This window comes from Motacilla alba, chromosome 8 (genome assembly GCF_015832195.1).
Source record: "Motacilla alba alba isolate MOTALB_02 chromosome 8, Motacilla_alba_V1.0_pri, whole genome shotgun sequence".
NCBI classification, from domain to species: domain Eukaryota; kingdom Metazoa; phylum Chordata; class Aves; order Passeriformes; family Motacillidae; genus Motacilla; species Motacilla alba.
In genome coordinates this window covers 27,254,450-27,266,463 of record NC_052023.1, presented here as the reverse complement: position 1 = coordinate 27,266,463, position 12,014 = coordinate 27,254,450, and the positions used below count along the sequence as shown (strand labels likewise).

The window sequence follows — 12,014 nt, the reverse complement described above, 5'->3', positions numbered from 1 at the left end:
CTACTTACCTAAGTAGGGAATACAAGGAGTCATCTTCAAGCTGCTGATATAGTCTCTGAGCCTTTTGTAATTATCTTCTTTACTCATAACATATTCCAGCTTGTCAAAGGTGGCTTTATCCTTCCGACTCAGTAACTAGGCAAAGGAAAAAGAAGGCAAAACCAGATGAGTTTAAGTTTGAGCATGATGATTTCCTCTTTTACCCTTAAAAGCACAGATTTCCACTTCCCTATTGTTGTTGCTGTTATTGGTATGCTGTTTTTTTTTAACTCAACTGCTTCAAAATTACGTAATTTACTCCTTAAAGAGCAGCACTTTGAAAGTTTACAAAGAAAACCAACAATTCTGGGTGTTAAATTTCAAAATACTTCTAAAAATTAAGCAGGTGAAAATGCTGGTGTCCTGGAGGATTCTTCTGAAACAGTGTAAGTTACCAAAAACAAATCTAGTTAACACACATCACAGCTTCATGTGCTGTCCACATCAGCAGTATTCATGCCAGTAACATTTTCACTCCGATCATCCATAAGTGTGTTGGCTTGGAATGGGATGGAGTCAATTCTCTTCACAGTGGCTACTATGGGCTGTATCTTGGGTTTGAGTAAGGCTTTTATTTATGTTTTTTTACAGAAGGCTCATGGAGTTGTATCTGTCTGCCAGCCGGCAATTTTACTGGCTCTTAATATCACAGAACAGAAAACTTTAAAGTCATGGTTCTCCTTCATTATCCATTCCTCCTGTCTCCAGTCCCTTCCTCTGACAGAACTAACAGCAACCAGGCTCTCTATGTAAGATGGGGAAAGTAAGTCAAAATATTTTCCCAACATCTCGCTGAATTGCTTCTGCAAAACTGCCTCAAAGTCTTCACTTCAACTCAGAGTCAGAATTTAACAAAGGGTATAAGATGTTCCCACCAGACATTCTGGCAGGAGATTCAGTGTTCCAAGTCCCAGTCACAATTTTTCCCCTACAATGCAATGACAAGGGCCAGATCACTGAATTTCTACACATATTCCCTTTTCACTTCAGTTAAAGATCAACCTAGGTGAGCCTGACAGAAGTGAAGTCTCCCTTCTGTAAATTCATTGTTAAAATAGTTTATTTTTATTTCCCTTTCCTCTATCCAACTCTTTATAAGGAGAGACAAACTGAACACTGGGTCTAAGGAGAAAGCCACTGGTTGAAAGTGAATTGTCTCCCAAGATATACTCATCATTGACATTCCAGCAATTAATTTGCATCTTTAGTTTAGGTTTGGTTCCAATACTCAAATGAGAACTGCAGACTCTTCCAGGAGAAGGCAGCAGCAGACTGACATGACTCCAGCCACTCAAATGTGACATTTTACTGTTCAAGTTCATCTTCTCAAAGCTGGTTCCAGTTCTACCAGCCTGGACTAGCTTGCTTCTAACAATATCCTAAAACATTCTGCCATCATTTAATGCCTGAAAGGTTTTTGTAGTTTTGCAGACTAAAAGGTGAGACAAGATATATATTATATATAATTATTTATATAAGATATACAAGATAATAATTATTATATAATTATTATATCAACATATAATAATTTTCAAACTCGAATGAAATGAACTGTATTTTTCTCAAAACATGCTGATTTGCCCACTCTTATTCAAGTCTGATGTATCTTTTCAGGCTCTTTGGATCATGTGGTAACAAGCTGATCCTGCATGACTACCCCTGGTGCTCCTAGGCCAACCCATGCCATGCCTCCACCTCCTGCACTCAGGGAGAAAAGTCCAGAAGCCAAGAACATTAGAAGTGTTTCTGTGAGGGCCAAGTAAGGACCCATTTCTTAGTCCTTCAGTTTTGGAGCTGCTTAATTTTTAAATAATGTTTCTTCTTTTGTCTCTTGGAAGAAAAGAACAGTAAAGAGCTGTACATATGCAGAGACAATAAAAGCTAAGGCTGACAGTTTATAGCAGCAGGGAAGGATTTGGAGCCTTCTAAATTGCTCTTGGCTTTCGAGCTGTAGTGTGCCAGCACTGAATACAACGTTTTTGAAATGCCAGCAAGAAGAGATGAGGTCTCAGGATGCTGGCTCACTCCACTTCACATATTTAATGATTATTTGCTTTATTGCCCAAACCCTCACCGGCCATCTAGAATTCCTTTACATTAAATGGAGAAAAGCTGAATATTCTATGTTGTGAACTTTCTTGGAAAGGCTCACTATTCTTCCAAAGTTTTGAATGGGGCAAATCACACATTAAAAGTAGCACTTATTATTCTCCAGAGTTCAAAGTGTGTGCAGGCAATGAGCGAGACAAATCTCAGACAAATTCAGACATACCGTCAGAAGACATGAATTTCATCTTTTTTAGGAACATTAGATTACCAAGCAAGTATTTAATGGCTCCTTTAAACTCTAGATTCCAACCATTTAAGGTGGCTTTCTTTTTTTCTTTAGGGAATGAATATACTTGCAGCTATTTTCCTGACTTTGTAAATCCAGTTGATTGAGGGTTGCTACAAACCATCTCAGAAATGGAGAAGAAATTCCTCCTTGCTGAAGGTTTTGGAGGGTTCCTCTGCAACTTACCCAAATCCCTTTGTGATTCGAATAAAGGCTTGGTGTGCCTTTCCTTGCTTTTAATATACAGAAAGCCAAAGGCTTAGACTTATCCTTAGGAATTTATAAGCTGAACTTCAAGAGAAGAACAACTAAATCAGTTTGCAGTGCACATTGCTGGGAGCTATCCTGCAACTTGCATTTGCAGAGGCTCATGTAAGATGATGAAAAGCACAGACTCGCTTGGGACTGTATGAGGAATCAAACACCTGCAGAAATGTGGGAGAAGTTACCTGGAATTTCAGAGTTTGGAAGAGGGATGAGCTTTAATGACTGATACATATGGCAAGAACACACAAATAAACCTTGTAAGTGCAAACTAGTGCATAACCAAGCATCAAAAGAAACTGGGGACTCCCAGTTCTGAATGGCATCATCATGGTAGTAATTAATGTGGTTATTATTAATATATGGAAATAGTTACATTTAATTTGAGCTGTGCACAAAAAGATATTTAAAAATTGACTCAGCCTCACAGTTACATAAAACTGTTGAGGCATCAATTCCAAAACAAAATCTGAAAACCAGAAGTTCCCCTCGAGATAATTTTGAAGTGTTAATTTCACTAAGATTCCCTCAGAGAGATTTTTGGTATTTGGAAGCAATGTGTAACTTAATTGTGCATTTGCAAAATATGACCAGAATTCTAGAGGAGTATCTTGGCAGAAGTGAATTATATTCAAGTTTGGGAATATGTATCAACTGAATGACATTTTCACGCAGTTATCAGACAAATAAACTCTTTCCAACATCCAAGGATGCACTGATGTGTGTTCAGGGAAAGCTTTCAGCTTTTTTTAGTGATATGTATCCTGTGCACAGGAGGATCTCAACCACCTCATTTTTTCTGTCACACTGGATGTCACATTTATCAGAAACAGCTGAAAAATTACACAATATATGGCTGAATAAGGACTGTTTTCTAAGCTCTGAAGTATCAATGAGCAAAAGTAATTCCTAATATTCTTCTTATCGAGGATACAATGATAAACAATATTAATGCCTGTCAAAAAACAGATGACAAATTAAAATGATTCCAAAGAATACTCTCCTTTCACAACTGTACAAAGGCAGAGTTACAAATACACTGTGTAATGGAGTTGTAAGTATAAAATGATCATGAAAAGTGCTAGAGTTTGTTATCAGTCAGAGAAACAACAAATCTCTTTATGGAAACTGAATATGTGAATCAAGAGTTTCTGAACATCTGCTCTCCATAGCAAAAAAAAAAGAATTCCAACAGTATAAACCCCTAAATGATTAAAGTATGACCCGCTTTGGCATTCAGAATTTTCCAGCAACTAAATACAAAATAGCTTCTGGCCAAATGAGAAGCCTCTGCATTTAGCAGAATCTGCAGGGAACTATTTTTCAGAGGAAAATATTTCTACAGCAGAATGGAAAAAAAAAAATTAAGAGGAAACCATAGATTTCAGAGAAACTAGAAGCATTATGTACACAGCAGAACAAAGTTAAAGCTCTCTGCAGTAACTGCTGCATCCTTGAAAAGAAGCTTCAGGATGTTGTATTTGCCTGAGAACAGGTGAACCCCACTCCCCTGTCCTGCTGCTCCTCACTTACCGCCCACGTCTTGGTCAGCCTGAAGATGGGAGCACTCTGGAGGCCTGACACCACTGCCATGAGGGCATGGAGGTTATTCAGCTCATACAGCTTCTGAGGAGAAAAGAAGAGAGAAAAAACCAACAATAAACGACATTCCAAGCGCTGTCAATAGTGAACACAGAATAAATAAGAATATAAAGATGGAGAAATCTAAAATGGTCTAAAATGAAGTGTTACAGTGAACTGCTGTGCACACAGACCACTTTTATGGCACCTCCTAATTTTTCATTACTGCATCTCTATGGTTTTGGATTAGACTAACTAGCTGTTTCATAGCCCATAGAGAACCCTTAAAAATATCTATACAGACACACATCTTGGGGAATGTATTAGAAGTGCCAGAAATTCTCTGACATTCAAGCCCAACAAATTCCTTTCATAGCATTCTATAGTATTTTAAAACAACACACCAGAAAGGACAGTGGTGAATGACGTAATCATGTCAGTACCTAGAGTTTATCCAGTGACCAAGGCTGCATCAAAGCACCCAAGAAATAACTTAGCAGGATGAAATCAAGGAGGGAAATTTCAAAAGCCACATCCCTGGAGTACTCCTCTCACTGAAAGGCCATTTCTGGGATATGACAAGTAACTAGTAGAAAGCAACAACCCAATCAAAATTGTGCAGCAAAAACATTAGGGTAAAAGAATTCCCTTAAAAACTCTATACAAAAACATTGTGTTTCAGTGCATTTTCTCACACATTTGGAATTTCCCTCCCTTTTCTTTTTCCTTTCCCTCTGTCTCCAAAACTATCCACTGCCTTGGCCAAGTAACTACTGGTACTACTGTCATGAAAGCTTAAAAACAGTCTGGAGGAAAATGTTCTTCCTGAAGCTCTTCTGCAACATCAATTGTTCTGATAGCTGTGAGCTCTCAGAGATCCAAACTACACTCATTTTTGGTGCAGTGCACCCAAACTGAGGTCCCTAACAGAGAGACTTAGCTGAGGAGAAATGATACTCAATCACAGTACTGCAAATTTTGTTTAATCTATTTGGAATATTCACCAAGGTAGGTTAGGATTCCAGCAAGAAAAAAAATAAGGAACCCTTCCTATTCCTTTTTCCTACTTGAAACTCAGCTTACTTCTTGCTTAGGAAGCCTTTCATGAGGCAAAAGGACAAAAAAAACCAGACCAATGGAATACTGACTAAATGCTGAACATCAAAGGAGAGCCTCTATTTGGAAGGATGAAAGCCAAAACCCAAGGATGGTTTTCTGGCTAACAGTTTTGGAACAGGGCAAATGATTCTCTCTCCACTTAACACACTGCCAGGAAACTTACAGGCTTTTATGGAACAAAGTCCTCACATGTATTAGTCAGAAATGCCACTTTTAATGGCACCCCAGCAGCATTTCCACTCTGGGTGCTCAGACCCCATGATTCCAGCATGTCCTGCTGACAGTGAAAGCTTGCCCACACCTCGTGATGAAGTGCTTCCCTCTCCTCATCCTCTTTTGGGAGGATTCTTCAGTAGCCAGTGTAAAGGGTAATCAGTATTTTGTGGGGTGAGGTGGAAGGGGTTGGATGTTTCTCACACACACAGTCCTGTTATCCTTCCAAGCAGCCCTGCTGAAGTTTGTCCCTCCACTTACACAAGAACTCTTTTACCTCACACACGCATCCCAAGCAAGGTAATAAAGTTCAAAGGACAGTGGAACTGGTCAGAAATGAAAAGAAGGGCTTTTCCAGCTGCTGCCAGAAGTGAAACAGGAGTCATCACCAACCAGGACAGTCTGGGACCTTCAGCTGTTAATTACCTCATGCATTGAGCAGTGTAGGTGAGATACCATTTAAGCTATACAATTGGTTGCCAGCACAAGGAATTCACTGTGGAGTGGATTTACAGCTTCTCTAAAGAAAAAGTAATTAGTGTGACCCCTGGCACCAAGCTGCTTTGATAATAGCTCTGCATAAGATAAATTTCTTCCAACAGCCCCCACTGCAGTAACTTCATGTCAGCAGCCATATGTAAGCAAAGCCAAGGCAACAAGCACAGAAATAAATGAACTGATATAAAAACACCCCATCCAGAGCTGCTTGCTTTTTATTACTGTGATTTTTACAGCTCACAGGTAAGCTAAGCTCAATTATCTGATTGTTAGAGCACGTAACCACCTCCAAGCCAGCAGCATTGCAGCAGCCACTGCAGCCTGCAGTGCCCTGGTGAGGTCAGGCATGCTCAGAGTGCTGTGCCCAAAGCTGAGCCTACAAACCCAGCACTGGCCAGGCCCATCCCAGTAGGAACCAGACCTGAGCCCACCTGGCTTCCCACAGCTGTTCTGTACTATGGCCACACAGAGCTGAACCTCCCCCTCCTATGCAGGGACATGGATCATTGAGCCAGCTCTTTTATGTTTGTACTTCTAACAAAAACACAAGAACTGACTTTTAAAAATACATGAGATGAAGATACATTAACTCACCAGATAGCAAAGGATATCTAAGAGAGATCATTAACACTTTATGACCACAGCATGATTATTGAGCAAAGCCTGTGCTATCCTACAAAATTAGCTCTTGCTTTGCCCAAAGTTGAGAGTCAAATCCCACAGGAGTTAAACACTGCTTCATTAAAAAAGGGCTTGTCAAGACAGGAAATGCACTTGAATTCAAAATGAATTAATTAACAAATATTTTACATCTTTTTTTTGCAGGTAACCTGGGGTGGTCACAGCAGTCAGTTATAGTAAAAGACAGCCACCATCTGACAGCAGAAACTTGAAAAACATCCCCTTTTTCTCATTCCTGTGAAGAAGTTTCACTCTGTTTGGAGGGTTATATGTCACTACAGATTTGCTGACCCTTTTCTAATGAATGTCAGTCCAAAAGGCTTTAGGAAAGATTGAGAGTTCCAAAATGTCTTCTGAATCACAGTCTATTTTTCAAACCACATTTTTCAAGTTGATATTATTTGAGTAGAGATAAAAGATCCTTTCCTTCCAACGGTAAAGGCAAACAAACCATTTCTCTTCTGACTAAAGCTGTTGAAACTGACTGTACACTTTGTGACAACACAGAAGCCAAACAGTTACAGATGTCAACAGAAACAACCACAGCTAAGCCAGGTATCAGACAGGTATTTCCCCATGTGTATTTTTGAACTGACCAAACTAGGCATAAAACCTTTGATTATGGTGAATCCCACACTCCCTTCACAATACAAATTCTTACCTTTGCAGTTTTGATGTAGTGGCTCAAAACCTCAGCTCGTATTTTTAAAGTCTGTGCATGCAGAATCTCTCTAACAACCCAGAAGCTTACCTAAAATGTAGGGGAAAAAAGCCTTTTAAAAATACAGAGTTTCAACACTATACTTTTAAAAGTTTTATTTATTTTTATGGAAGCATGATCTATGGAAACAGACTTGAGTTCAGTGTAAGACTGAGGGTGAGATCACACACAAAGCAAAAGGCAAAACACTCCAACTTTGAACAGTGCTCTCCCAGGAAAATAAAATAATGAAGAAATGTTATAAAAAGCCTACAAAACGAAGGAATATAAACACTAACACTGCATTGTATCCACTGGTTTGCTTTCCCACAACATCAAAGCTGTGTTATTCAACTCTTACATGAATTAAAGAGCTTCAACTACAGTTCACTGGCATTTCCAACACCTCCAACAAAAATTAACCCTGAACAAAATCAGAATGTAAGGTAGGAAGCTCTGCCATAACCTAGCTTCTAGTTTATACTCTTAGTTCTGGCTATGCCAATTACCTGCTGATGTACAGCACTGTATCATACTCTTGGCTAAGCTCTCCAGGACTGACTTCACTGCTGTGTAAGATCCCTGCTAAATTCAGTATTAAGAATGGTTGCTGCATTTCATACTCACATGAATGTCTCATAAAGACTGTAGTCTAAAAGTGTTTGGTAATATGTCTAAACTCCACTGTTTTCTCTTCTCTGCTCCCTCCCACCCTCTGCCCTCACAAAGAATGATAAAAATGAAATGCTTCCGTAACTGTAATAAAGCAGTAGCAAAGAATTAGCAAAGGGTAACAAATACTGCAGCTTTTATTCATGTATTTGTTATGAGTTGGGGAAAAAATTAATTATCATCAAGATGCAGCATGACTGGTATTTACAAAACCACTGAAAACGTGGTTTTGCATGAAGAAATTTACGGTAAGTTTACTCATACATGAAAACCCTTCAACATGTCATGATGCTTTGATTTTTAAGTGATGCTAAACTACTTCTTGTAAACTAACACTGAGTATGTATTCAGGTTCCTGGCCCAAATCTCAATCAGAAAAATGAAAATATCCTGTTATACTTTGTGCAGTACAATAGCTCCTAACATAGAAAAGCACAAAGAAGATCCACACCTCCAAAATGATTACATTTGCAGTGAAGCTACAGGGATCTGATGAAAACTGGGTCGTTAAATCACAACAGCTCTTTGGAACTGAGAAATGGAAGAATGACAAGAAAACCCACAAAAAAATCCCCACAAACATCTTGCATAAGAATCACTTTCCTTTGGTCTGTTTGTCTAAGATTGTATTAGCCAGGAAAGAATTAACCATGGAGCTCAAGTTTCTATTTCCTTTCATTTTTCTTAATTTTCTTTCCTCTTTTTCTTTTTTTTTGCAAAGCAAAATATCTGTTCACAAACAAGAAGTGGTTCCAATTGATTAAAAAAAAATCTCAATATGTTGCCATGCTCAAAAATAGCAGTTTTGAAACCAACGTTTAAAGCTAAAAGGAGAAAATATGAAAAATCATCTCATTTTTGATAGTACATCATCAAATTGTAATAATCTGAAAGTCATAGTGACAGTATCTGTATTTAAATGACAGAGATTGCCATTCCCTTTGTTTAGTCAGAGAATAATTTTCTTTTAAGGACAAGGCTCCAAGTGCTGAGACAATCTCAGTAGTGAGAGTAAAAAAGAATTAAAACTCTTGCACCTCCTTCATTGTTTAGAAAACAAAAATACATGTTGGATTGTTGCCAAGTCTTCTCCAGTATTTTAATTAAAAACTCTGAAGGTGTTCTCACTGAGTCCTGCCAGGAGCAGGGATTTGCATTCAGTGATCCTGATGGGCCCCTTCCAACTTGAGATATTCTATGACTATCAAATACAGAACTACTGAATACATCAAATATTTGGCAGTAATTCACAATTTTGTCATAAAAAGCTTGACCTCAGTTTGGTGCTCTGCTGTAGTGACACAGCTTGAGAAAAAGAACTTTCTTTCCCCGACTGATCAATGAGTTTTTAAGAAGATCCTTCCCAGTGAAGATCAAGGGAATTTAAATTTTTAACACAGATTTCTGTATCATAAAGAATCAGGTAAGGACAACACACACAGCACTACACCTCAAGATCCCCAATCTCTTTGATTTGAAGTTCAGAGAGTGCTGATGTAACAGGAGAAGGCCTGTGATGGGCCAGACTGTGACACACTTGCTCAGAACACAGAGCAACACTCCAGCATTTTCATCAGGACAAAAATCCCCCCATCTCCTCTGTCTGTCCTGACTTCTGTGGAAGTTCTCTGGCATCACAGAGACACAAACACTCCTGCTTGCCCAAGGAAGCCTGGTTTCTGTCCCAGTCTCAGCCAGACCTCAGCTCAACCCTTCCAAGCTCTTGCAGGCAAAGAAAAAAACCCAACAAACCAGAACAAATTTCCTTCGAAGCTTAGAGCCCTCCAGTCCCTCCAGAGACAGAGCAGGCAGGAGATACAGAACCAAACACTTAATCACTTCCACTTCAACCACTTCCAGTCCTCTCTGATGTGTTTTTACTGACATAAACACTGAGTTTTGACTGGTCATGTCTATTAGCTGGTATCTTTAGACAGCACCATAACCTAATGCATTGCACATACTGAAAAAGCAGTAATTTAAATAAATACTTCTGTTTCATTCTTAACATAAATAATCCGTATTTGTTCCATATACTCCTCTCTCACTCCATTTAAATGTTATTATACCAACATCAGTCAGCAACATGACTCCCAGCCTTGGGGTATCAATACCTCTGATACCAGTTCAAGGCAGCATTTAAAGCCTTGACATATTATTGTGTATTTATATTCTTCTAAGGTCAACTGAGAATAACAGGCTTAACTTTGAACATACCTGTTCTTGAATCACATCTTAAGATTTTTTAATTATCCCATGTTTTCCTTATCTGAAATACCAATTCTGTTCTACTGGTGCTTTTAAGTTCATAGCCATTGCTTCCAAAACTACCTTTGCTTTCTGTGCTAATCAAAAGATAGGGAAATTCAAGAATATTCCTTTAATAGCTTCTGGCTTTTCCTTTCAGGTATCTTCCATGCATACTAACCACTCCACTCCTTAATTTCCAATAATCCCAGTTAAATGCACTGCAATTCAACAACACTACAATGTTCAAGAAAAAGTTCTTCATGCAGTGTTTGCATCCGGGCTAAAAAAGGATGCAAAAAACATGAAAAACATCTATAAATACAGTAATTAAAACATAAAATTTTCCTTTGGCAAGTGGGATCTCTTCCTTTAAAATTGCTCCAATGTACTGAATCTAGCTGACAAGTTTCTCTAATATTTTAGGTTCTCTGGCAGCACAGTTCCACTCCTATTTAAACAAAAACCTCAAGAAAGAGGTTTTCAGTTGAGGGACTCTGATAACCAAGAGACCAATAGTGACCTTTACACAGTTACCTTAAAAATTGTTTATTTGAAACTAATGATAAAAATTTATTTTCAAAAGGTAAGACAATGATCTAGTAAGTGCACTTGGCAATTGTGCACTCTGACAGGTTTACCAGGTTTACCAGTAATAGCAAGGCTACAGCTCACTTTCAGAAGAAAGCTGAAAATGAGAGATCAGAGTTTAGGGAAAAAAAAAAAGAGATTCTTCCCTCCTCACTAAATATAAATCAATGCAAAACTAGCACATTAAGTTACATATTTAAAAAAATATATATCAGATATGTAGATCTATATGGAGTACCACTCAACAATGAATTCTCCAAGATCAGGAGAGTCCTGGCACGGAAGGATCCCACTGATTTCTGTTGCCTGAACTCGTTCTGTTTTCACAGGCACATCCAATTACCCCATAACTAATGCTGGAACTGCCTGACTTCATCCTCAGTGGAATGTAATCAACTGCACAGAATCATCACTGCTTCCAAAATGCTACCTGCACATCACTTTGCTGTGAAGCAGCTGTTAGCAATTTAATATTGTCTTTATTTAAGAAGTGAGAGCTGTTCATGGTTTTCCTTTGGCAAGCTGGGGGCAAAAAAAAAAGAAGAGACAGATGCATAATGCTTAATTTAACCCCAGTGAAATTTCAAAGGTTAACAAAATTTTGCTTACGTGTATTCCTACCCGACAAGGCCACAAGCCCCTGTGACTTTCCCAATTATTTATTTTAGGACTAAGCATTAGAACACCCCAGGTAAGTGGAGCAGAAACAATATCTGTCCTTTTCCCCCTCTACTCCTATACTGAGGGCTTCCTTGATGCCAGAACAAAGGCTGATATAAACTTCATGGAAGTCCTTATTCCCATGATAAGGCTTCCCCTCCTTCCTTCTGGCTACTGAGCATATTTTACCAATTCTTTAGTATGTCTGAAGCTGACTTCAGGCAGTTCCTGCAGTTCTTCAGTAGAGAAGTGAAGCCCTTGATGAGTTACACTGCCTCACATGGTTTTTACACAAAAACATTCCACAATATTCAGCAAAACTAATCATTTCATTGAAGAGTCCATGAATAAGCAAGGCAGCAAATGCTGGAATCAGTGAGATTAGTGTCAAAATCATGAATGTTTTAATAGCAG

General features: G+C 38.6%; 1 protein-coding gene across 4 annotated transcripts in view; it reads right to left on the bottom strand.

Annotated features, from left to right (window-relative positions):
- Positions 1–12,014, bottom strand: part of RALGPS2 (Ral GEF with PH domain and SH3 binding motif 2) — a 109,837-nt gene that overhangs the window by 57,465 nt on the left and 40,358 nt on the right. For all 4 annotated transcript variants that reach the window (XM_038143947.1, XM_038143950.1, XM_038143948.1 and 1 more), the window contains exons 6-8: positions 7,392–7,481; positions 4,172–4,264; positions 9–135 (exon numbers count right to left, since the gene is read on the bottom strand). In XM_038143947.1, the coding sequence (XP_037999875.1) occupies positions 9–135; positions 4,172–4,264; positions 7,392–7,481 (310 nt within the window). The remainder of the gene's footprint in view (positions 1–8; positions 136–4,171; positions 4,265–7,391; positions 7,482–12,014) is intronic.